General features: G+C 43.8%; 2 protein-coding genes across 2 annotated transcripts in view; one reads left to right on the forward strand and one right to left on the reverse strand.

Moving 5' to 3' along the window:
- LOC148220192 (endogenous retrovirus group K member 8 Gag polyprotein-like) overlaps nucleotides 1-1939 on the reverse strand; it is a 60684-nt gene extending 58745 nt beyond the window's left edge. The window contains exon 1 of the mRNA XM_088155796.1: nucleotides 1915-1939. Within this exon, the coding sequence (XP_088011922.1) occupies nucleotides 1915-1939 (25 nt within the window). The remainder of the gene's footprint in view (nucleotides 1-1914) is intronic.
- Nucleotides 1940-6045: 4106 nt separating this feature from the next.
- LOC148220193 (endogenous retrovirus group K member 8 Gag polyprotein-like) overlaps nucleotides 6046-26249 on the forward strand; it is a 192086-nt gene continuing 171882 nt past the window's right edge. Inside the window, exon 1 of the mRNA XM_088155797.1 lies at nucleotides 6046-6057. Within this exon, the coding sequence (XP_088011923.1) occupies nucleotides 6046-6057 (12 nt within the window). The remainder of the gene's footprint in view (nucleotides 6058-26249) is intronic.

Genomic DNA, 26249 nt, shown 5'->3' on the forward strand with positions numbered 1-26249 from the left:
TTGAGTATCTCAGCCTTCTCCTTGTCTGTTGTCACTAGTCTTGTCTGGCTTATGGGGGTGGGGGGGAATAGGGGAGGTGTGATAGGTTTCTTTTCATCTTCCTTTTCCCACTGAAATACCCGTAGGTACTTTTATTCTTCTTATTTTTGGCATGCTTTTCCAAATTCAGCTTCAACTGAGCCTTAGCTATACTGATCCCATCCTCACACACTCATGTGTTACCACTGTATTTTCCCCATGATTTGTCTCACTGTGTATTGTCTGCATATTACCTACTTGCATCACATCTATTAATTTTCAATAACCTTCTGGCTTTAACTTGTTTTCAAAAAAAAACCTTTTGAACCTTTTCACCTCAGAAATTCACCTGGGAAACCCAAAATCCCCAAAATTCACCCCGAAGTCCTCCCTGGGATGCCCAGCACTCACCTGGCAACTCCCAGAATTCCACAAATTAAGCCCAAAATTCACGGGGGGCCCCCAAATCCCAGGGCTTCACCCCAAAATCCCACCTGCAACCCCAAAAATCCCTCAAATCACCCCAAGACCCAGTCCCCCCAACACCTCCCAAATTCACCCCAATATCTCTCCAATCCCCCTCAAAACCCACCCAGATACCTCAAATCCATCAAATTCACTCCAAGACACATCTGGTACTCCCAAAAATCACCAAAATCCCCTGGAAAATCCACCTGCATCCCCCCAAATTCATCCCAAAATTCTCCCATGACTCCCAAATGCCCACGTGGATACCCCAAAATCGACAGAATTCACCCCAAAATCTACCTTGCATCCCTGAACTCACCTGAGAACCCTCAAATTCACATGTATGCCCTAAAATTCACCAAATTCCCCCCAAAATTCCCCTGAGATTCCTAGAATTCCACAAATTCCCCCTAAAATTCAACTGGGACTCCCCACATTCTACAAATTCACCCCAGTCTTCGGGTACAAAGCAAAAATGTGTATTCTATCACAATCTGCTAAAATGTGGGAGGTGTGGTGATCCATATCTCTGTGGGAGATATCCTCAGCGGATGTACTGGGAATCCAAATCGCCCTGGGATTCTGGAAATAATTACAAACTGGCCTGAAGGTGAGAGTTTTGGATTGTCTTCTGAAGAAGAAGAGGAGCAAGTGGCACGTGCTGAGGAAGCCCCACCATATAATGAGCTACCGGAGACTGAAAGACGATATGCCCTCTTCACTGATGGTTCCTGCCAAATTGTAGGCACTAACCGGAAATGGAAAGCTGCAGTATGGAGCCCCACACGACAAGTTGCACAAGCTACCGAGGGACAAGGTGGATCGAGTCAGGTCGCAGAGCTAAAAGCCGTCCAGTTGGCTTTGGATATTGCTGAACTAGAGAAGTGGCCAAGGCTTTATCTCTACACTGACTCATGGATGGTAGCTAATGCTCTGTGGGGATGGCTGGATCGCTGGAAAAAGGCCAACTGGCAGCGCAGAGGGAAACCCATCTGGGCAGCTGAGATTTGGCAGGACGTTGCTGCCTGAGTAGAGAAATTGACCATAAAGGTTTGACACGTGGATGCACATGAACCCAAAAGCCGGGCTAATGAAGAACATCACAACAAAGAGCAGGTGGACCGAGCTGCCAAAGTGAATGTATCACAGGTAGATCTAGACTGGCAGCACAAGGGAGACTCATTCCTAGCTCGTTGGGCCCATGATGCCTCTGGTCATCAGGGGAGAGATGCAACATACCGATGGGCCCGTGACCGAGGGGTGGACCTTACCATGGACAGCATCTCACAAGTCATCCACGACTGCGAGACCTGTGCCGCAATCAAACAGGCCAAGCGGGTGAAGCCTCTGTGGTACGGTGGACGATGGTCAAAGTACAGGTATGGGGAAGCCTGGCAAATTGACTACATCACCCTTCCCCAAACCCACCAGTGCAAGCGCTAATACTGACCATGGTGGAAGCAACTACAGGATGGTTAGAAACCTACCCTGTGCCTCATGCCACTGCCCAGAACACCATCTTGGGCCAAGAAAAACAAGTCCTTTGGAGGTATGGTACCCCTGAGAGAATTGAATCAGACAAGGGAACCCATTTCAAGAACGGCCTTGTCAACACTTGGGCCAAAGAACATGGTATTGAATGGATATATCATATCCCTTACCACGCGCCAGCTGCTGGGAAAGTTGAATGGTCTAATGGACTCCTTCAGACTACTTTGAAAGCACTAGGTGGTGGAACCTTGAGAAATTGGGAAATGAACTTGGCCAAAGCCACCTGGATGGTTAACACCCGAGGGTCCATCAATCGAACCGGTCCTGCCCACTCTGAACCCCTGCACACAGTGGATGGGGACAAGGTCCCTGTGGCACACATGAAAGGTATTTTAGGAAAGACTGTTTGGATTAATCCCACCACAGGCAAAGGCAAACCTATCCGTGGGATTGTTTTTGCTCAAGGACCTGGTTGCACTTCGTGGGTAATGCAGAAAGATGGGGAAACCCGTTGTGTACTGCAAGGACACCTAATTTTTAGTGAGAACTGTATGTAAGGTTTCATTTTGTATTATATATCTGTAACAGGGTATTGGTTTGGGTCTGATGTAGATGGTAAAAGAATAAGGGGTGGATTATGTCCTGGTGTACAATGCAAAAATGTGTATTCTATCACCATCTGTTAAAATGTGGGAGGGGTGGTGGTCCTTATCTCTGTGGGAGATATCCTCTGCTGATGTGCCATCTGATAAGATCAGGGGGATGATCATCGTTATCTTTTCACAACCCATCCTTCCTCCAGAAGATATATTCTGTTAATGGGCCATTAAGTCCTATTGTCTGAGTGATAAGATTACATCACCCCTTTGGGAGAGGCTCCAGCCAGGGGGAGGAGCCAAACATTTCCTACCTAGATAAAAACTGAGATTTGGAACACCAAGGCAGTCCTTTCCACTGGATCCCAGAGGAAAGTCGGACCTTTTTCCACATCATCGCTGGATCTTCGGAGGAAAACTGCACCTTCTACAGGAGCACTGTTTCAACTGAACCACATCTGTCATCCAGGAGGACTGCAGCCACCATTTATATGGACTGCTACCAACACCCTGACTGACAGGGTGTCAGGTTGTATTTCTGACTTTGTTGCTGGTTTTTCTTCTATATTATTGCACGTATTTTATTTTTTCTCTTTTCTCCAATAAAATTGTATTACTGACTTGGAGTGTTGCACTGGTTTTACTTTCAAACCAACACAACCCCAAACCTCGCTACCCGGGATCCCCCAAAATTCCACAAATTCTCCCCCAAAATCAACCTGGGACCCCTCAAAACTTACCTGGATGTCCCCAAATCCCCCCCAATTCACCTGGGAACCCCCAAATCCCCAGAATTCAACCCATAATTCACCTGGGACCCCAAAAACCTCCAAATTCGCTCAAAAATGATTGGCAACTTTACACACTCCATTTTCCCACAAAAGGATCTAGAGTCCAGTGCGCTTCGTATACAAACTAAACGGAAAATACCTTTCTATTCTTTCTCAGCAAAAAGACTTCCTATTCCTCCTTCTTTTGGACAAAACTGCCTTCACTTTCAAAATTATTCTCTTGCTCACTTACATGCATAATTCTTAGTCCCTGTTCTGCATGCTCATTTTCTTCACTTTTACAAGGAATCGTCTCCTCATCTTCTTCTTCCCCTGGTTCTTCCATTTCCTGTGCCTAGATCACCTGTTTCTCTGTTAGATTTGTTTCTCCAGCTGATTTTTGACAACTGTCCCTATCTTGTGGCACCGCTCACTCGAGAGAGGTGATTGTCCTGCTCTTTTCTGGGCTGGGACTGAGCTTTCTTCAAGCCCTGGGGGCAATTTTGGATCCCACAACGTCAGAAAGACCTCAGGCTATTGGAGAAATGTCCAAAGGAGGGACACAGAGATAGTGAAGAGGCTGGAGGGGAAGCCATACAAAGAGTGGCTGAGGGCATTTGGCTCAGCTGCAGAGAGTACACTGAGCTCACACCTCACTTTGGACCTCTCAGCTTCTCTCAAGGGCAGCACAGGGACAGCTTTGCTCTCTGCTCTCTGCGACCTGGGACAGGAGCCAAGGGAATGCCAGGAGCTGTGTCAGGGGACGATTAGGCTGGCTATCAGGGAAAGGTTTTTTTCCTCAGAGGCTGGTCAGGCACTGAATAGGTTCTCCAGGCAATGGGCACAGCCCCAAGGCTGCCAGAGATCCAGGAGTGTTTGGCCAATGCTCTCAGGGATGCAGAGGGTGGGACTGTTGGAGTGTCTGTGCAGGGCCAGGAGTTGGACTTTGACGATCCCTAGGGGTCCCTTCCGACTCAGGAAACTCTTACCATTTTCCCCTCTTTCCTGTCCTTGCACAATGCTCTCAGCTTACCGTTCCACCGTATGTTCCACTTCTGAAACCTCAGCTACTTCTTTCCAGTTCAAGCACAGTTCTACTGGTTACAATCCAAAGATATACAGATTGAAAAACAACCAAAAAAGAAACACCTGTTTGGAATGTCGTGGTCTTCTTTGGATCTTCAACTTTGAAGTCGATTGTGCCTTGCAAGTTCTAAAAGCAAAACAACAACCAAAAACACCCACCACACCGTTTTAACATAGGGATTTGCTTTCTTCTAAGAAATCCATAGCCCTTCTCAAAATGGATCTATTTCAGTAAGAGATCATCTTGAATAGATCACTTACTATCTAAAGAACCTGGAACACTCAAATCCGTAATGATAAGCCTGTTACCTTGTCGTTTACTGTTCCAAAGGCAAATGAATTTGCTCAAGTGCCATTTGTAACAAGGACAGAGTTCAAAGTGTGGCTCTGAGAAATATTTTGGTTTTCCTCTCCTATCTCTATCAAAAGCCCTTTCTTCAATGCCTGAAACAATACTTGATATAGTCTGAATTTTAAAGGTCATGAACATTTTCTCAAAAGTGAAAAATTAATGTAGCAGTCAGCTTTTAAACCAACGGGAATTTTTGTTTTACCTGTTTGAAGATTTCCTTCACACCAAAATCCTGGCTGATGGATACCTAGAAGAAGTCCACACAAAATGCTTCCGGGTAAGCCATTACGTCATCCATTACAATTTGCTTCAGTGTCCCGTTCCTGTCCAATTGAAGGTCCCTGTTTCAGAGACTCAAGTACGGAGAGAAATAAAATTAAATATGACTACAGTGCCTTTAAATCGAACTTCCTGATCAATCTCATAAAACCTTTAGGCTAAATGTTGCCATTGATCTGTTTCTACTGAAAACAATCACATCCTGGCTTGTTACAGATTAGTTCATTACAAAGAATGAAATGCACAGAAGTTAAAATATTTCCAAAGAAGCATTTGACATCTTTCCTTTTGGATGTGGAACCATTCCAACACTGCTTACATAGGAGGTCAAATTACTGTCTTCCATGTTACTTCTGCACTCGGCTCAGCGGAGCCTTTCTGGTTTCTTTGCCTTTGACTTGGACATAAAGCTGAGTCTTGATTCAAGAAAAATCAATATTCATACTTGTTTTCATTTACACGGACATTGGCTTGGTCTCCTAAACAAAGAGAATGATGGGGAATTTATGTAGGTGTTCAGATAGGTAACATTCTCTTTCCGCAACCTGGCATTGTATTTTCACTTGGTCTGTTACCTCTGGCTTTATTTTAACGGCTCAAATTATTAGGAAGAGTATCAAACCTCCAGCTCTAACCACAGTCTGACTGCTAGGTGTGTCAAGGCATGTGCATCTGCCCCTCAGGTCCATACTGCTCTTCTAATGTGCCTCTGATCGAGCATGTAGGAAAGACCACCTGTATGTGTGAACAGTGCTGCTTCCTCTATGGCTTCAGAGCTGCTGATAACATCTTCAGGAAGGAGAGCAGTATTGTACCAATTTTTAGATGGTTTTTGAAGTTGCAAGTGCTTGCCTATCTTAAACGTCTGAGTTCCTAGAACTTTGAATGAGATCAAATCTATGAGTGAAGAGATGATGGTGCAGACCAACTTCTGATTCCGGTGATCCAAGAATCTGCGCTACTACTTTTACCTTCTGAATAAGGCATGGATGTGATGGTATGCGCAGTAATACTGACGTGCTATGGTTTTTGAATGATAGCAGTCTTCCTTTGTCCCATTCCTAAACCGTGGGCATTATTTGCCTTAACCTTGTTCAGTAGGGACATTATTCTATATTCTTACACGAAGTGAAAAGCACTCTTTTTCCATACCTTCACACAACAGCATTAAAACAAGGCCTAAGTTGTACAACCAATGTTCAAAGATGCTCTACCTTTTAATTTGTCGATAAAAAATTCATACCTTGTTCTAATTTGATCTCAAGAAGAAAGGGTGTTCTCCAAATACTCCTTCAGGTCTTCCTCACAGCTCACCATTTTCCTTTTTTCTAAAATTGTATCCAGATCACTTTCATCATCTAAGGCCACATAAAAAAGCTAGTAAAAATGGTTTCGTAGCTACTAAAATCTCCCCCACTATTTAGGATTCAAGGAAATTAATTATGAACATATATTCTACACCCAGAAGAGAAAGCTACCTCAGCAAAACTCATTGCCTATGAAAATCTTCCTAGATAATGAACACCTCTGACACTGCCACCCCAAGTTGCTTGTTGAAACAATGAGAACCTCACATCCAATCAGACTCTAGACCTGCACAAGATCTCGTAATAGCAACTTGCAGCCACTTTCTACAGAAAGCAGCAGTGATCTCTATCACTGTTGCCATACCAAGAATTAAACAGGACTGTCCATTCAGCGTGAATCAAGTAGTTAGCAAAAATGCACCTGACAGAATGAAACTGAAGAGTAGAAATTCCCATCTAAAAGTCAAAGATTACATTTTTAATTTTATAGCAGGTATTTGGAATTTCAGAGGGCTCTTTGCATTAAGAAGTCCTGTCTTTATAGCACACCCTTGATTTTATGTTTCTACCTGTATTATGGCCATTTAGCCGTCTCCTTAAAATCACTCCAAAGAAAAACATTCTAGTGAACAAGTTCTTTCTAAACTGCTGGAAGGTTAAATGAATGAATAAGAGGATATGTAACATGATAAAAGGCTGCCTGGAATTTTACGACTGGTATGCAACATGGCGTCTTCGATCTGGAGAGTAAAAAAATCAGTATCCAAGTAAACTGCTAAGAATGCGGATAATCAAAACTTCTGTTTATTCTGGCACCATAAAGCACCAAATCACATTCTATAATTTATCCCTTTAGAAACAACTGCCCGACTTTTTTTATGTATAGAAAAGAATGGAAGACCTTTGGGAGATCATTTCCAGCTATTCCTAAAGTCTGATCTTAAGCAGGCTGGGCCATACGTCATTCATCGCTATCATATGTATTTCAGATAGAAATGATCATAAAAATACAATCTATTTATATTACAAATAATAAACAGAAGAATTATGAACACTTCCACATGAAACTCTTCCACACCAAACTGTTTCTTTGGATTGATCTGCCACACTATGGACCTCTTTCTAAGGTGACATCAATAGCCTACCACGCAGAAGGCATTGCAGGTGGGAGCCCAGGAAGAACAGACTAATCCCAAGGAGTGATGAAAATATATGTAATCAAATAAAAGAAACGTACATCCACGTGCTCCACTTCTTCTTCAAACCTACATTATATTTTCTCAGTCATCTGAAGCATGTTGGAGTGCACAGCTTCAGCATCTTCTGCTGTGCAAATGTTCATATCCAACAGGGTCATCTGAAGAAAAAGAAGAACAAATTATTGACATGCACAGAATACATACTGAGTGGCTTTCAGAGAGCCTGGCTAAACGTAGTGTTTCTTTTCTTGTGACGGACAGAGATAGATTCAACCTCCTACATGCCATATTAGATTAGTAAAGAATACCATCTGGTTGGACACAAAGGGAGAAATTGAGGCAGAGGAGGAATTTCTTTCCCAAGATAAGACAGATTTAGCACAAGGGCTGAGGCTCCCTGCATCTTCCACATTCACGTAGAACAGCACTCCCTTCATTACCGGCATTTGTTACGGCTTTTCCACATTTCAAGTACAAATAACAACTACTACTGTGAAACCAAACAGATGACTTACTTTTTGAACAGAGTAAGGCGGAGGTTAAAAAGGAATTCCACTTGTTATCTCAATGTTTGGTGCATCCTCAGACGCATTTCACTCTAATGACACATTGGACCAAGGCTATCACAGCCAAAAGCTGTGGCACTCAACTTGCCCATCTGCCTTTTCTCCTGACATTTGCCCTCGACCAGCTCATACTGGATGCTCATTTTCTCCACGCACTCCACATTAGGGCTGTCTGTATGCTGTGGAACTGACCACAGTCAAAATTCCCATCTTTCATAATGCAGTGTGACATGGAAACATGACAGAGGCCATGTGCTGAATCTCAGCACACGGAACAGATCCCAGCAGCGCCTACAGACCTTTGCCTACAGACACCAGACACTACCAGCCAACGAAATCAAGACATTTTCATACACAGCTCTTTATCATTATGCTTCAAAGCAGCAAGGTACTTACAATCGCTACCAACTTCTTTGCTGCTATACAGGCTCCAAACATCCCAACAGGATGTGCTCTGGAGCAAGAGAAGGCAGACACAGAGAGGGAAGGCATGCTGCAAGGACACAGAGAAAGGAAGTATCTCCAATACTTCCCCTCTTCTTCTCATACTTCCCCTCTTCTTCTGCAAGAGTTAAAAAGGAGTATTTTTGTACGATTGAGAAGGGATCCATGTCAAAATTAACTTTTGATTTCCCCCAGATTCATTCTAACCAAGCCAGTTCCTGCTAGATCTCACCATGCACAGGTGTTTGTACTGGCCAAAGGAAAGCCATGCCACAGGCAGCTTCTTTGGCTCTTACTGCCACCTCCAAGCAACTGAGAAGGTATGTGGGAAAACACGGAACAAAGAATAGAGCAAACATGCACTCTCAAAGCAACTGTCTGCCTCATCGTTGCCCGGGAAAAAGAAAATATTGCTTGAATTCCAGACTGTTCCTAGGATTTCCCGACCTACCTAGACTTTTGTTTCAATTCTCCAGAGTTCTGCACCATTGGCTTCCATCAGATTTGGCACGTGTTGGAGGCAACAAGGTGCTATCAAAGTAGGAAACAAGAGTCAGGTATCCTAAAGTACAAACCACTCAGTACTTCACATATAAAATTATGAATCCGAATATCCATACTACTGGGCTTTCTTTTATTTACAGCCATCTTGGCAATGAAAATAAACCTGAGATTGTTGTTGTTCAAGGCCAACTGTTTACTGCCCGATAAGGAACTAACTGTCATCTACCTTGTTCCTACATCCACCGTAAAAAACCTCCCTGTAAAGATGGTAATGCATTGCACCCACACCAATGCGTCTTGTGTTCAGGATGGATATTCAAACGTAGCAACTTTAGATTTCTATCCAGACTCCTCTCTTAATGTATTACGCAAATAAAATCCCACGCCATGGAGAAAAAATGCCTTGACAAGAGCACCAACTTCTAGCTCTCCACCCATATTTGCCCATTTCTAGTAGGTTTCAAGATTTTCTTCTGCATTCCTCCATTTTTAGAGTTTGATCGCCACCTATTAAGTGTAGCAGGGGGACTGAAAATCAAGAATGCATTTTCTCCATTCAAAAGAGTTGTACAGAAATAGATGTAGACCCTGCCTTATTGCTGCATTTAGCAATCACACATTGACAGGAAGCAAAGTGCATTTTGTAGCCAAGTCCTTCATTAACGCCAGCAACAATTGTTTTCCATTATGCTATACCCTCTTTTGCCATACCCAATATATTGCAAAACCTTCAGTCTCTGTTCACTGAGTACCATCTGCTCCTTTACCAACTGTTCCATTTCCATATTCACAGTTGGGGGATTCAGTATTTCTTCACTTGCCATAAATTCTCTGTAGGATGGAAAGAAGATATGTAGAATGGAATCACATGATATATGTGATATCATACGTGATATCACGTAGAAAGAAAAAATGATCAAGTATTACTTTGATAGAAACCAAAAGTGAACACTAGCCACTTTGTGTTTCTCATTGTCCAAAAGAAGACTGCCACATTTCTGACCTGAAACTCTGAACTACACACTTCTTTTGCATGAGCTTCCAGCCCTTGACTCTCCCTTGCCATTTCAGTTGACGCCATTTTTCTTTCTCAAGCTCTGATTTCATTCGATTCAAGAGTAGCTTGGCAGTTGCCCTCTCATAATCCAGCAGTGCTCTCTTTACATTCTGTGTAGTAAAAAATAAAACCAGAAGTAGAAATAGCATACGACATGCAAAAACAAACAAAACATTGTCTCTTCTACAGAAAATGAGGGGAGAAAAGAACACAAATGATAACCAATACGCTGCCAAGTAGAAATTTCTTCTATATTTCAGTGATTGATAGGCAGAAAAAATGAATTTCATTTGGGGAAAGAAAGACATTCTAGGAATATTCAGACTGCTATCTTGCCCCAGGTAAAACATTTACCATGGCCTTAGTGTTAATGAGCTTGTGAACATCAGCTGCCAAGAGGAAGGACATTTCCTCCAGTTTCACAGAATACTTGGTCAGTACATCTGCTATCTGTGCAATCAAAGAATACAGAAAAGCAACAACAATGAAAAGTAGAACTCAAATATCAATTTCCCAAGTTAAAATCTACATGAACAAGACAATTTTTCCATTCAAGTGAATTCGAATTAATTAATTCATTAACTACATAAGTAACATTCTCACGTTGAATAATAGAATTCAAAGAAACAACGTTGCTTCTTCTGAGACATTGAAGCCTGAGTAGATGCCAACTTCAAATCTATTAGGATGGCATGAAAGCAATACCTGCTACATTTAGTACATGTAAACTACAGACATCTAGAACAGCTCTAAAAGATGAACAAGCCCATGAACTTTGAAGGAGATGCTAGCAAGAAATGTGGAAATAGGCTTTATCTGCCCAGGGCTTTTCCCAAAAGCTTGGGCACTCCTTGGCATCAGTGAGAGTCTCTGTCTCATTATTCAGCAGCTGGCTTAGGGTAAAAAAGGATGCATGCAATCACTTCATTCCTGTTCATGACATAAACTTACTGCATCATCATGGAAGCCCTTTACTTGGAAATATAGCCTAAAAAATAGGTGTCAGACTGGGTACATATCTAGGTTGCTATGAGCAAAACCAATTTCTTTTTAACCGGAAAGCCATACAATATGCCTGCCATGGCAAATATTAGTCTACTAGCCCTGCACTTCCAACGGGAAGTGAGCAATTCATTACACCAAATTTACGTTTGGCAAGGAGACAGTCTATTTATTACAAGCCCCTAATTCTAGAACCAAGAATTCAGGAGTTGCTCATTCCCAATGAAAATCTGTCCATTTCATACCTTTGGGGTTTTATGCTTCTGTTCTTTACCTGCCTTGAGTGTGGCTTTCTTCTGAAGTCACTGATGGGTGTTTTTCCAACACATTTCTGCTGATTACACGGTAATTGCATGGCATCAGCAGACATCTCTGAATGTCTCTTCAAAGTATGCTTTTTACTCTTCTTAGAGGACCTTGTCTTCTTCTTTCCTTCACCCAAAAGGTGGGCTAAGTGAGCCTTCAAATAACCATTATCTCAACAATTAGAATTCTTTCAAACCTACTGAATGGAGAACAGCCACAAAAAAAATTTAAAAAAACTAGTAGGGGAAAGACAGCAGAAGAGAAAGGTGAAGTAATGAATCCTACATGCCACATGCATAACTCTCTTCATTCGAGGCTATTTTCAAAATGAGAAAAAAGAAAAGATCATATTTTCCTCAGAGAGGAAAAGTGGAGTAACTGGATTGTGTTGCCTTGCTTACAGTTACCAGAAAAGTCAACAGCAGAGTTGAAAACTCCTGAAGCTGGCTAGCTACAGCTCTAAATGTTTTACTACTGTGTTATGATTCTGTCTTCAGTTAATAGAACCTGATATACAACAAAGAGATGGGAGCACATGGACATGCATTGGAGAGCCTATGCTGGAGGTAACACAATCAATTTCTACTCAAAGAAATCCAAATTAGAAATGTTGAAAATGACCTGGGGCCATTTCAACAGCCAGCAAACTGACTAACACAACCAACCTTTGGCTTTTATTCAATCCTTTGCTTGTTTTACCTGGGCCTTGAAGATCTGTCTGCAGCCTTCCTCTCTGCAAATATATCACTGTCGTCCTATTGAGAAGCCATGGCTTATCACAGCTGCTTGGCCAGGCCTGCTTCCAGAAGAACTGGCAACTACAAGCTGGGAGCCAAGAGATACAACACTTCACTTGGAAAAGGGCCTTCCATGAATCCTAGAATCCCAGAATGGTTTTGACTGGAAGCGACCTTAGAGATAGATTATCTTCTTCCCACATCCTGACATGGGCAGGGACACTTTTCCACTAGTCCAGGTTGCTCCATGTCCGCTCCAGCCTGGCCCTGGACACTTCCTGCCATGGGGCTCCCACACAGCCTCTTTGAGCAACATGTGCCAGGCCTCAGCACCCACACAAGGAAGAAGTCCTTTCCAATATCCCATCTACCCCAGCCCTCTGGCAGTTTGGAGCTATTCCCCCGTGTCCTCCGAGTCCAGACCCTTTCCAAAGTCCCTCCCCAGCTATCTTGGAGCCCCAGCAGGCACTGCAAGGGGTTCGAAGGTGTCCCTGGAGCCTTCTGTTCTCCAGATTGGACACCCACTGCTCTCCCAGTCTGTCCTAGAGCAGAGGAGCTCCAGCTTTTAAAGCAGCTTAGCAGCCTCCTCCCCGTGAAACTCGACGACGCCGCTGCCCTTTTGGGCACTACGGATATTACTTCCAGTGTCGCCCAGGGTCACTCCCGGCTCTCTTCCGCCCCCCCCCCCCCATCGGGCCCTCAGGAAATGCCGCTCCGAGGCCACTTCTGCCGCTGTCAGACCAACGAGGCGCGGGGGGCCAGCCCAGCCTCATCCACAATCCACAGTGTCCTCGGCGGCTGCTGCAGGCTCATGTTGGCCCACACACCCGGAAGCAGATGTGACAATTGATAAAAGATTCACGTTAATCACAAAAGCATTGGGGTTTGCATAAACCAGAATACTAAGCTCTGAAGTGAAGCATGGACACTTGATAAAGGAAATTATATGATTGAATAATTCTGTTTAAAATCACCTTGTTATGTTATATTATATTGTATTATGTTACATTACATTATGTTATATGATGTTATGTTTATCAAATAAGTTGTATCGTCTACCAGCTTGCGAAATCGGACCACCCAAAAAGCCCTTCCTGTCTTTGTCTGATCAATACTGCTTATCTCAAGGACCAGACTTCCAGAACTTCTCTGGTGGTTATCTACAAGGACCAGATGGCTATCTGTGTCTGATTATCGCCCGGTGGCTTTGTGAATTTGTGTAAGGATATTTATTCGTCCACCACTGCTTACCTGGCAAAATTATAACAGCAAAAAAACCCCAAAAATTATTGATTACAACGGGGAACCACAGTGTAAGAAGAGGCTGCAAACCAAGGTTAGGTGGAGCGTGGAGTGGGCGGTGACCCCTCGTGTTCCCCAGTGCGCTGCTTGCTCTTTCTATATCAAATAAAGCAATCCAAAATTGTGCTGAATATCGAGACTTTTGTCTCTCATTTATAACAGTTTGGTGCCGAACCCCGGGACGTCCTTGGAGCCCTGAGAGGCTCTGTGATTTCGGGGAGGCGCCCCACTGCTCTGGCCCTGGTTCGTTAGTGATTCTCGGTACCCATCGAGGTACCGCACCATATAGACTGAGCAAGGAAAATCTCCCCGGAAGACCGCGGCAAAATCAGCTGTAATGCTTGTGCACGAAGACCCAGACAGGAGCATCAGACTGTGAGTATCTGTCTGGTTTGGTGCGGATGACTGTGTGTTTGTCTGAATGAGACGTGGCCTTTGCTGCGAAGCGAGAGTGGAGTCCTTCTATCTGCGTTTCCAGCATCCCGCGAGGGACCTGGCCGGTGACCGGACGAAGTGAGTGAGCACAAAGGGAGAGACAGATTTTCTTGTCCTAGCCCAGGTAGAGGCTAAGTCCTTCCCATCCTCGTCCAGGTAGAGGCTAGGTCCTTCCCATCCTAGTCCAGGCTAAGGCAGTACCTGGGAAGGGGGGGGGGGGGGCGGGGGGGGAAGGGGGAGGAAAAGAAAATCAGATTGCAACACACCAGTCACGGAGGGAGAAGGGAAAAGCTGCTTTTCCCATCCCAGCCCAGGTAGAGGCGGGTTCCAGTCCATCCTGACCCAAGGAGAGGCAGGGGTTCGGGCAGAACACATCGGGGAGTACAAACACCTCAAGACAGTCCTTTGAGGTAAAAATGGGAAAAAGAGGGAGTAAGATTCTGAGTCCCAGGGACCCACGAAGAGGTTCAAGTTCATTTGGTCCACAAAGAGACTGGGAAAATAAAGACAAGACAAGTAGGTTGCCAGAAATACCACCAGGCAGCCCTTTGGGAGTAATATTAAAATGTTGGGACACAGAGGTGGTATACAGAGGGAAAAGTAAAGAAAAACTGATTCAATATTGCATGGTGGAATGGACCAGAGAAATGATCCCTAAAGATAACCTATACTGGCCCATGTTCGGATCATTTGAGGGTTGGATTTGTCGGGCATTAAACACATATGTGGCTCATAAAGAACCATTTAACAGAGAGGAATGTGAGTATGCTGCCCTGTGGGCAAAACAGTCCAAGGCATCCTTGATATATACTTTAAAAGAAAAAGAGGATGAAGATAAAAAAAAGGTTACCTGGGAACCCCTCGATAATCTCCCACCTCCGTATAATACAGAAAATACATGAGACCCCCCCCCCCACTCACCCACTTCTCCTCCTGGTACTCCCATAGTTCTAAGAACTCGTTCCAGTCAAAGGAATACCAGGAGAGATAGTATCACCAGAGAGGAGGGAGATAACAATACAAAGGCTCGCCTTTACCCCCTGAGGGAAGTTCCATTAGCAGGACAACAGGCTGGCTTAATTGGATTTGTAAATGTTCCCTTGAACACAGGGGAAGTGAGAAACTTTAAAAAAGAAATGGGAAAACTATTAAAAGATCCTATAGGGGTATCAGAGAGACTAGATCAATTCCTCGGACCAAGTATGTATACTTGGATGGAATTACAATCTATATTAAGTATCCTATTCACCACGGAAGAACGGGAAATGATCAGACAGGCTGGAATGAGGGTATGGGACCGGGAGCATCAGATTGGACCTAGGGGAGACCAGAAAGGGCCATTAAATAATCCTAACTGGGATAATCAGAATGATGTCCATTGCCAGAATATGATGGACTTAAGATGGATACTCGTTAAAGGTATCCGAGAATCAGTTCCTAAAGGACAAAATATTAATAAAGCCTTTAGTGAACAACAAAAAAAGGATGAATCCCCGACTGATTGGTTGGAGTGGCTGAGGAAAGATCTCCAAATGTACTCCGGGATAGACCCTGATACACAAGTGGGTCAGGCACTCCTCAAAACCCAATTTGTTGCTCCATCATGGGATGATATTAGAAAGAAATTAGACAAGTTAGATGATTGGCAAGATCGGGGGTTACAAGAATTGCTAAGAGAAGCACAAAAAGTTTATGTAAGGAGGGATGAAGAGAAGCAGAAAGCAAAAGCAAAAATCTTTATAGCTGCAGTTCGTGAAACACAGAAAGAAACCCAGCAGAAAGGGGGAGGAAAACCACGAAAACCCCCACCAAAACAAGGAAATGAAGCAGGAAATAATTCACCAAGGCGAACCTGCTTTTACTGTAACAAGAAAGGTCATATAAAGAAAAATTGTAAAGAACGGATACGGGATGAAAAAATGTTCCAGGAAGATGAATAGGGGTGTCAGGGGCTGTATGTATTAGGGACCATACCATCCAAAGAGCCCTTGATAAATTTAAAGATTGGTCCCCAGGGGGAGGAGGTGGAATTTTTAGTAGATACAGGAGCTGAAAAATCCACAATTAAACACCTACCAAAAGGGTGTAAACCTAGTAGAGAAACAGCACTCGTGGTTGGAGCAAAAGGTGAACCATTTCGGGTCCCTATTATTAAAAATGTGCAAATTGAGACCCAAACCAAAAGTGAATTAAAAGATCTGCTGTTACTGCCAGAGGCAGAAAACAATTTATTGGGGAGGGATTTAATAATAGCATTGGATTTGAAAATTGAAGTATCCTGAGGTCAGCTTAAAATTTTTGCTTTAACTCAAAAGGACGAGGAGCAAATATGTCCTGAGGTGTGGTACACCCCTGGAGAAATAGGGAAGTTAAAAATGAAACCTATCAAAGTGAAAATCACTGATCCCAATTTGCCTATCCGAGTTCGTCAATATCCAATATCTCTGGAAGGGAGATGGGGCCTTAAGCCTCTCATAGAAAACCTTTTGCAACAGGGGGCTTTGGAACCATGTATGTCCCCACATAATACTCCTATTCTGCCTGTCAAAAAGACAGACGGGAATTACAGATTGGTACAGGATTTGAGAGCTATAAATCAGCAAACTGTTACCAAATTTCCCGTAGTAGCAAACCCTTACACACTCTTAAGCCAGTTGTCCCCTGACTACACTTGGTATAGTGTAATAGATCTAAAAGATGCCTTCTGGGCATGCCCTTTAGAAGAAAGTAGTAGAGATTACTTTGCCTTTGAATGGGAAGATCCTGATAAGGGCAGGAAACAACAACTGCTTTGGACAGTATTGCCTCAGGGCTTTACAGAATTCCCTAATCTCTTTGGACAAGCCCTAGAAGAATTCATGCAGTCTTTTGAGTCACCAGATGGGGTGAAATTGTTACAATATGTAGATGATCTATTAATAGCAGGAAAGGATGAGAAATCTACTAGAAATGGGACTATAAAACTTTTAAACTTTTTGGGACAACAGGGATTGAAGGTATCCAAAGCCAAATTACAGTTCACAGAACCAGAAGTAAAATATTTGGGACATTGGCTAAGTAAAGGGAAAAAGAAATTGGATCCTAATAGAATCTCTGGAATATTAAGTCTGGGACCTCCAAAAACCAAAAAAGAAGTGAGGAAAATTTTGGGATTGCTGGGATATTGTCGCCAATGGATAGAGGGATTTAGTGAGAAAGTAAAATTTCTATATGAAAAACTTACCACTAATCGCCTAAAATGGACAGAAGAGGATGATAAAAGTTTTGAAAAGGTCAAACATGCTTTAATTCAAGCCCCTGTACTCAGTCTCCCAGACTTGGAGAGGCCATTTCAGTTATTTGTAAATACCTCTGATCAAACAGCATATGGGGTACTCATCCAGGAATGGGCAGGCAATCGAAAGCCAGTGGGATATTATTCTAAACTGCTCTACCCTGTCAGTCGGGGTTGGCCCACATGCCTCCAGGCCCTAGTGGCCACAGCACTTTTAATTGAAGAAGCCCGAAAAATTACCTTTGGGGCACCCCTAGTGGTCCACACCCCTCATAACGCAAGGGGAATTCTGAATCAAAAAGCTGAGAAATGCTTAACCGATGCCCCAATATTAAAATATGAAGCTATTCTAATCACTTCCCCAGATTTGGAGCTAAAAACAACAACTGCTCAAAGTCCTGCACAATTCCTATATGGGGAACCAGGAGAAAATTTAGAACATGATTGTGTGGATGTTATAGAATTACAAACAAAAATTAGACCTGACTTGGGAGAAGTTGAATTTAAGGATGGAGTAAAATTGTTTATAGATGGATCTTCTCGAGTGGTGGAAGGAAAACGAAAATCGGGATATGCCATAGTAAGAGGAGAAGAATTGAAATTAGTAGAATCCGGACCCTTAAACGCAGCATGGTCCGCTCAGGCTTGTGAACTATTTGCTCTTTATAGGGCATTATCTTATTTAGAAGGTAAAAAAGGGATGATATATACAGATTCTAAGTATGCCTATGGCATAGTCCACACATTTGGTTAAATATGGGAAGAAAGGGGGTTAATTAACACTCAAGGATGGGGGTTGATATATCAAGAATTAATTGTTAGAATACTAGAGGCTCTTAGGGGCCCCACTGAAATTGCTGTGGTCCATATAAGAGGGCACCAAAAAGGAACAAGCTACCATACAAGGGGGAATAATCTGGCTGACAAAGAAGCAAAAAAAGCAGCATTGGAGCAAAAACCGGTTTCTGTATTAAGTACTACAGTTAAAGATCTCAGCCCCAACCAGGAATTACAGAAGCTATTTACTCCTCAGGAAAAAGAAGCGATAAAAAAATTACAGGCAGAACAGCATGAGAACAAATGGGTTTTACCAGATGGCAGGGAAATTTTATCTAAGACCCAGGCCAGACAAATTATTGAACAATTACACCAACAAACACATTGGGGAACCAGAGCGCTAGCACACCAATTTTTAAAATTTTTTGGATGCATCGGCATTTTTGATATTGCAAAGCAGAGCGTACAGGGTTGTTTAACTTGTCAGAAAATTAATAAAAAAGCTATGCGACAAGGTCCGTCAGGAGGACGGAAAACTGCTTACAGGCCCTTTGAAAGAATACAAGTAGATTTTACAGAATTACCAAAAATAGGAAGGTGGAAATACTTACTAGTGAGAGTAGACCAATTAACCCACTGGGTAGAGGCATACCCTGCAGCTAGGGCCACATCACAAGTGGTAGCCAAAATATTGTTGGAACACATAATCCCAAGGTATGGCCTGGTTCGAGCAATAGACTCAGACCAGGGGACGCACTTTACATCAAAGGTGCTTAAGTTACTGACCTCGGCGCTGGGCATCAGCTGGGAGTATCATACACCTTGGCACCCTCAGAGTTCTGGGAGGGTTGAAAGGATGAATCAAACATTAAAACAACAGCTGTCAAAATTAATGATTGAGACTAAAATGCCATGGACAAAGCGCCTCCCACTAGCCCTGTCTAATATACCAACAATGCCAAATTCAAAAACAGGGATTTCACCATATGAAATGCTGTATGGTATGCCTTACCCTAAAGGAGTACACCTTGATCCGACCTTAGTTCAGGACCCTTCTCTTCAGAATTACATAATAACAATCAGCAAAAACTTGGAAGAATTAAGAGAGAAGGGGATTTTAGCTCAAACTGTCCCTCTAGGATTTACCATACATAAAATTAAGCCAGGACAACATGTGTTAATGAAAGTATGGAAAGAAGAAAATCTAGCTCCAAAATGGGAAGGACCGTATTTAGTTCTGTTAACGACTGAAACAGCTGTGAGGACAGCTGAAAAGGGATGGACACATGTGAGTAGAGGCAAGGGTCCTGTAACCCCTCCTACTGCAGGTTGGACAGTGACATCTGAGCCTGGAGACCTCAAAGTGCGAATTCGGAAGACTTGATGTCAATACCGGATCAGTTCGTCTACAAAGGTCTCCTAATCAGGACTGAAAGTCTCCTGCCCCAAACCCGGGTGTAGCCTGTTCATTAAGAAAAGGTGTCCATATTGTACTGAGTTGTTGTGGTGTTATTCCTATGGTGGGTATCCCCCATTCGCATTATGTGTCCAGTGTAGAAGAAATGAATGTAAGGAAACTATTAAAGTATTAATACCCTATCAGCACAAGGAGAAATCGAAATTGATGATCATAACTGGTGGGAGGAATAAGGAAAAAAAAGAGAGCCAGAGCAGAGGTATTGACAAGAAAGTGTCAGAAGGGTTGTGTATACTGTGCTGTTACTGCTGTACCTTGTACTGGAATGTTAAAGCTAAAAGCTGGGACAAAATTAAGAAACACCACCAAAAGAGAAAGACAATGTGGGAGACCCCAGGACATATTCCCTGCTGCCGAGAAGATTAAACAAACCACAGCTACTGGCAGCAACCCCGTAGGCCTTGAGGGAGGCAGAGGGATGAAAATGGTCATGGCAGTCATCCTATTGCTAATGATGATAAAAGGAAATAGTGCTGATGCTTGTTCCAAGTGTTACCAGACAATTAAGTATGGCAGACGCACGGTATCCACCCTTGCCTTCCATACACATATCAATTCGGCCTGCTATAATAAACACAACTTAGAAACTTGCACTATTATGGGAAGAAGTTACTGGGTAGCCACCAATTTGGGAAAAGGAGGGTGGGCTCCATCAGCATACCAAAGTTGTCCAGTAGGAGAGACACACCTCTGCTTCACAAAAGAAGGTATGTGGGGATATTCAGATCAGGGAGGAGTGCAAGATCACTACAAGGAAGAATTGATAAAAAATATAACTAAGGTGTTCAAAGGAACAAAGACAAACCATGGGGGAAATTTTAACTTGTATGAGAAAACAAAACAACAACTCAGCGAACGGGACTTACCCACCTTGGGAAAAAATTTATTTGTAGAATTAATGAAAGAAATCACTACTGAACTGAACTGAACTCACTGTTGGATCTGTGGAGGAATGCAAATGACTGAACAATGGCCATGGAGGGGGGAGGGATTGGGCCCAGAGCAGTTGTTAGAGTGGAATCAAACGGAAATATCGAGGGGAGTCAATAGACCTGAAGGGTGGGTTCTAAGTCATGAGGTAATAGGAGAGGTATGTATAACATGTCAGGGAACTAACTTTACCCAATATGTGGGGCACACCCTCTGTAAGACTATCCTGATTACAAATGCAAGCAAACAGTCTTGGTGGCCCAAAGCTCCAGAAGGATATTGGGGAAAGTTAAGTAAAGGTAATTGTATAAAGAACAATTTTACAGGACTATGCTGGTATAATAAAAATAGAGCCAACCCATATGAAGAAGTAAAAAGTGTAAGGACCTATTGGCAACAACCTGAATCAGTTAAACTAAGCTGGAAAGCCCCAGATGGAATATTTTGGATCTGTGGGGAAAAAAGCTTATAATACCCTACCAAAAAGGTGGAGAGGGACATGTACTCTAGGGATTATCCAGCCTGCGTTTTTTACATTACCAAAGGAAAAGGGTAATAGAGTGTTAAGAGTTCCCTTGTATGAAACTTTGTATCAAAATAAAAGGAGCACAGACATAGGGGGAACACAAATATGGAAGGATGATGAATGGCCCCCAGAACGAATTATTGAATATTATGGACCAGCTACCTGGGCTCAGGATGGGAGCTGGGGCTATCGCACTCCAATTTATATGCTAAATAGAATTATCAGGCTACAAGCCGTGGTAGAAATTACTTCAAACCGGACAGCCCGAGCAATGGAATTGATAGCTAAACAACTTACCCAAACTAGAGCAGCAGTATATCAAAACCGACTGGCTCTAGACTATCTGTTAGCTGAAGAAGGGGGAGTGTGTGGAAAGTTTAATAATTCTGAATGCTGCTTAGAAATTGATGATAATGGTGAAGTAATTACTAAAACTGCAGAAGAAATAAAACGAATAGCCCATGTACCTGTACAAACCGGGAACTCTATGTTTAATGATAATTGACGGAATAACCTGTTGGGGGAAACTTGGTGGAAGAAATTAGGATTTATGTTAACATGTGCATTATTAGGACTACTGTTCATCCCTTGTCTTGTTCCATGCTTCATTCGACTAATCCAGTCGGTGGTTCAAGGAATGCAAGTTGCTACAATACCAGTAGACCCTGAGAAGGCAACAAAATTAATGGCAGTACAAGAGGTACTGACAAAATTTGAAACCAGAACACGAATCAATGGGATAAAAAAAGAGAAGTGGGGAAATTGTGACAATTGATAAAAGATTCGTGTTAATCACAAAAGCATTGGGGTTTGCATAAACCAGAATACTAAGCTCTGAAGTGAAGCATGGACACTAGATAAAGGAAATTATATGATTAAATAATTCTGTTTAAAATCACCTTGTTATGTTATATTATGTTGTATTATTGTCTTGGTTTGAAAGACAGGTATATGCTAAGGAAAGGCAAGAGCCCCTTTCCTGAGATGCGGAATGCAACCCCCTCCCTTTTAATTATTTTAGGTCCAAATCAGAAGCCTTCAGGCAGGAGATGTGGGCATAAGGGTAACAGTTCTTTACTGATATCTAACAAGGCAGAAAAAACAACAACAGCTATAAAAACTGAAAACAGAACAGAACAGTATAGCTCAGCTCCAGTCCCTTTTGGCGGCAGGCCGTCTCCCTGCACTCAGTTACCGGTGCTGTTGTGGCAGGGCAGGTCCCTTACAGTTGAAGAGGGCTGGAGTGATGGCGTGGTGTCCCAGGGGTGAGAGAGGCTGGGAAAGTGACTCCCCCTCACGGTGTCGTTCGTTATGCTCAGCAGGGTGTCTGGAAATAGTAGGGGGAGATGGGAGAGCAGCAGAGCGATGTCCAATGGCAAGGAGCGTGGATCTCAGTGCAGGGATGGCAGGGAAGATGCCAGACCGGAGCCCCGGGCTGTACTCCCACTCCACAAGCCAAGCGAGAGAGAGCCGCCTGCTCCAGCCCCCTTTCCACCTTTCCTTTTCCGGTTTCCCCCCTCCCTCCCCCTCCACCCACCCCCCTAAGAGAGAACATTATCTGTCGTTTTAAGGTGTAGCCGCAATTACTTAGCATAACAATGGGAGAAAATTGCACAGAAAGAAAACGGAAGCATTCAACCCCCAACACCATCCTTCCTCCAGAAGATATATTCTGTTAATGGGCCATTAAGTCCTACTGTGTGACTGATAAGATTACATCATCCCATTGGGAGACGCTCCAGACAGGGGGAGGAGCCAAACATTTCCTACCAAGATAAATACTGAGATTTGGAACACCAAGGCAGTCCTTTCCACTCGATCCCAGAGGAAAGTCGGACCTTTTTCCACATCATCGCTGGATCTTCGGAGGAAAACTGCACCTTCTACAGGAGCACTGTTTCAACTGAACCACATCTGTCATCCAGGAGGACTGCAGCCACCATTTATATGGACTGCTACCAACACCGTGACTGACAGGGTGTCAGGTTGTATTTCTGACTTTGTTGGTGGTTTTTTCTTTTATATTATTGCATGTATTTTATTTTTTCTCTTTTCTCCTATTAAATTGTATTACTGACTTGGAATCTCGCACTGGTTTTACTTTCCAACCAACACATTTATTGGCGCCCAACGTGGGGCACGAAGGGTACTGAGAAAGGTCAGTATTACAATTTTGTATTCACCATGATTCTCAACATGCTTACATGGGTTTTATATCTTGTTCTCTATATTTTTCCGCACATGGGGAACTATCTGCCAGCTGTAATGCTCCTGTGTAGACCAGGATATGGTATAAAAATTGCTTTATTGGCCTATTATGTCTACTGCATGATAACCTCTGAGGCAATGAACATAATTCGGAATATATACTCGACTTTGTTTGCTTGTCCTAGTCTAGGTTGCTACATCCGGGGTTTTAACAATCACACCCAGCCCTTCGGGGGAGGGGTAAAGAATGATTTTTCCAATCTTTCCGGCCTGATTCAGTAGTTTTTGGAAATGTTGAGTTCCCGCTGGATGCTAAGGACAGCATAATATTGTTGTTAGTTCTGCTTTGTCTCCTCTGCACAGCCTACAACATGCTTAGAAATAAAACACAACATGGTGTATTGCTGCGTATTCTTGAGGAAGAGGAAAAAGAAACAAATCAACTTTGTCCACGTCTGCACGCAATATCACAAAGAGGAGAAGAACCAAACACAAAGCAACAGTGTCCGTGTCTATGCAGACTGCCACAGAGGAGAAAAAAAGCCAGAAGCGCCATCAGCATCTCCACACAAACCATCACTGCACCAGAACAGCCTAGACTAGTAGCAGTTGCCCCCGTTCAGAAGAAGAAATCAAAGAGCAAATCAGTCCACATAGTGACTGACGAGGACGTGTCAGGACCTTCGGACCCAGCGGAAGAGACAGAGACAGAAATCATCACTCGCTCTCTATCCCTGGGTGAGCTGCGTGACCTGCAGAGGGAATTCACCCACCAGACAAATGAGTCCATCTTGATCTGGCTGCCCCGCACCGGGGCGCTGCAGCCAATGACACCATTCTGGATGGAAGTGAGGCCAGGCAACTGGGATCTCTGTCCAGGGATGTGGTCATTGACCAGGGGATTGGGAGAACCCAAGAAACTCTCAGCCTCTGGAGGCGACTGCTGACAAGTGTGAAAGACAGATAGCTTTGTAAAGAAGATCTCCAGGTGCACCAAGGAAAATGGAGCACAATAGAACAAGGTATCGGATGCCTGAGGGAATTGGCTGTGCTGGAGATCATTTTCTCAGAAGATGAGAGATTTCCTAAGAGCCTAGACTGTGTCCGGTGCACGTCACAGATGTGGTTGAGATTTGCATGGCTTAGATCAGAGATGTATTCCCATTTCCTGGCAACGCTGCAGTGGAGGGAAGGTGAGGACATGGTAGGCGTCTTGGCCAATAAACTAAGAATTTATGAGGACACTGTCACAGCCCCATTTAGTACCCATGTCTCATCAGTGGAAACAAGGCTGGTGGAGCAAGTCTGAAGATTGATTGAAGAGGGCCATCAGAAACTAAAAAAAGAACTTAAGGAAAACAACTGCCATATCTCTCCAGAACCAACAAGAGTTTCTGCCATTAGGAGCCGGCAATCCTCAGGCAGGGAGAGAAGACACACTCCAAGAGGTAACCTCTGGTTTTTCCTTCAGGAGCATGGAGAAGACATGAGGAAGTGGGATGGAAAACCCACCTCCTCCTTAGCAGCCCGGGTACGTGAGCTGAAAAGAGGGACACCTACCACAAGAAGCTCATCTAGAGTCAATGCTGCTCCAGTCTCTCGTGTACAGAACTCCAGACAGTATCAGAATGATGATATGACTGATCCTCTTGAAGGGACCTCAAGAACCTATTTACAGGAAGAGAGCGACATGTACCACGATCAGGAATAAAGGAGCCCTGCCTCTAGCCAGGTAGAGGAGAGTGATAATCGGATCTATTGGACTGTGTGGACCCGATGGCCTGGCACATCCGACCCATAAAAACATAAGGCTTTGGTTGTCACCGGCGCCCAGTGTACTCTGATGCCATCAAAGTATGTAGGAGAAGAATCCATCTCTATTTCTGGGGTAACAGGAGGATCCCAGCAGCTGACTGTAGTGGAGGCCAAAGTGAGTTTAACTGGGAACAGGTGGCACAATCACCCCATCGTGACTGGCCCAGAGGCCCCATGCATCCTTGGCATAGACTATCTTAGAAATGGATACTTCAAAGACCCAAAAGGATATCGCTGGGCTTTCGGGATAGCTGCGGTAGAGACAGACAACATTAGAAAACGGAACACCTTGCCTGGTCTTGCAGATGACCTCTCTGCTGTGGGACTACTGAGAGTTGAAGAGCAACAGGTACCAATCGCCAGAACAACAGTACACCATCGGCAATACCATACTGACAGAGACTCAGTGATTCGCATCCATTAAATGATCCGTAAACTGGAGAGTCAAGGGGTGGTCAGCAAAACCCACTCACCCTTCAACAGCGCCATCTGGCCTGTGCGTAAATCTGAAGGAAAATGGAGATTGACCGTAGACTATCGTGCATTGAATGAGGTGACTCCACCGCTGAGCGCTGCTGTGCTGGACATGCTGGAACTCCAGTACGAGCTGAAGTCCAAGGCAGAAAAGTGGTACGCCACCATTGACATCGCCAATGCATTTTTCTCCATTCCTCTGGCAGCAGAATGCAGGCCTCAGTTTGCTTTCACCTGGAGGGGCGTGCAGTACACCTGCAATTGTCTGCCCCAGGGGTGGAAGCACAGTCCCACCATCTGTCATGGACTGATCCAGGCTGCACTGGAAAAGGGTGAAGCCCCCGAACATCATCAGTGTATCCATGACATCATTTTATGGGGCAGCACAGCAGGGGAAGTCTTCGAGAAAGGAAAGAAGATTATCCAGATTCTGCTGAAAGGTGGTTTTGCCATTAAGCAAAATAAAGTTAAGGGACCAGCTCAGGAAATTCAGTTTCTGGGAGTCAAGTGGCAAGATGGACGTCGTCAGATCCCAACAGAGGTAATTAATAAGATCACCGCTATGTCTCCACCTACCAACAAGAAGGAAACACAAGCTTTTCTAGGTGCCATAGGCTTTTGGAGAATGCACATTCCTGAGTACAGTCAGATTGTGAGCCTTCTCTACCTGGCTACCCGGAAGAGGAACGATTTCCACTGGGGCCCTGAGCAGCAGCAAGCCTTCGCCCAGATCAAGCAGGAGATTGCTCATGCAGTAGCCCTTGGCCCAGTCAGGACCGGACCAGATGTGAAGAACATGCTCTACTCTGCAGCCGGGAACCATGGTCTGTCCTGGAGCCTTTGGCAGAA

Source organism: Sturnus vulgaris, chromosome W (assembly GCF_052056855.1).
Source record: "Sturnus vulgaris isolate bStuVul1 chromosome W, bStuVul1.hap1, whole genome shotgun sequence".
In the NCBI taxonomy this organism is placed as follows: Eukaryota; Metazoa; Chordata; class Aves; order Passeriformes; family Sturnidae; genus Sturnus; species Sturnus vulgaris.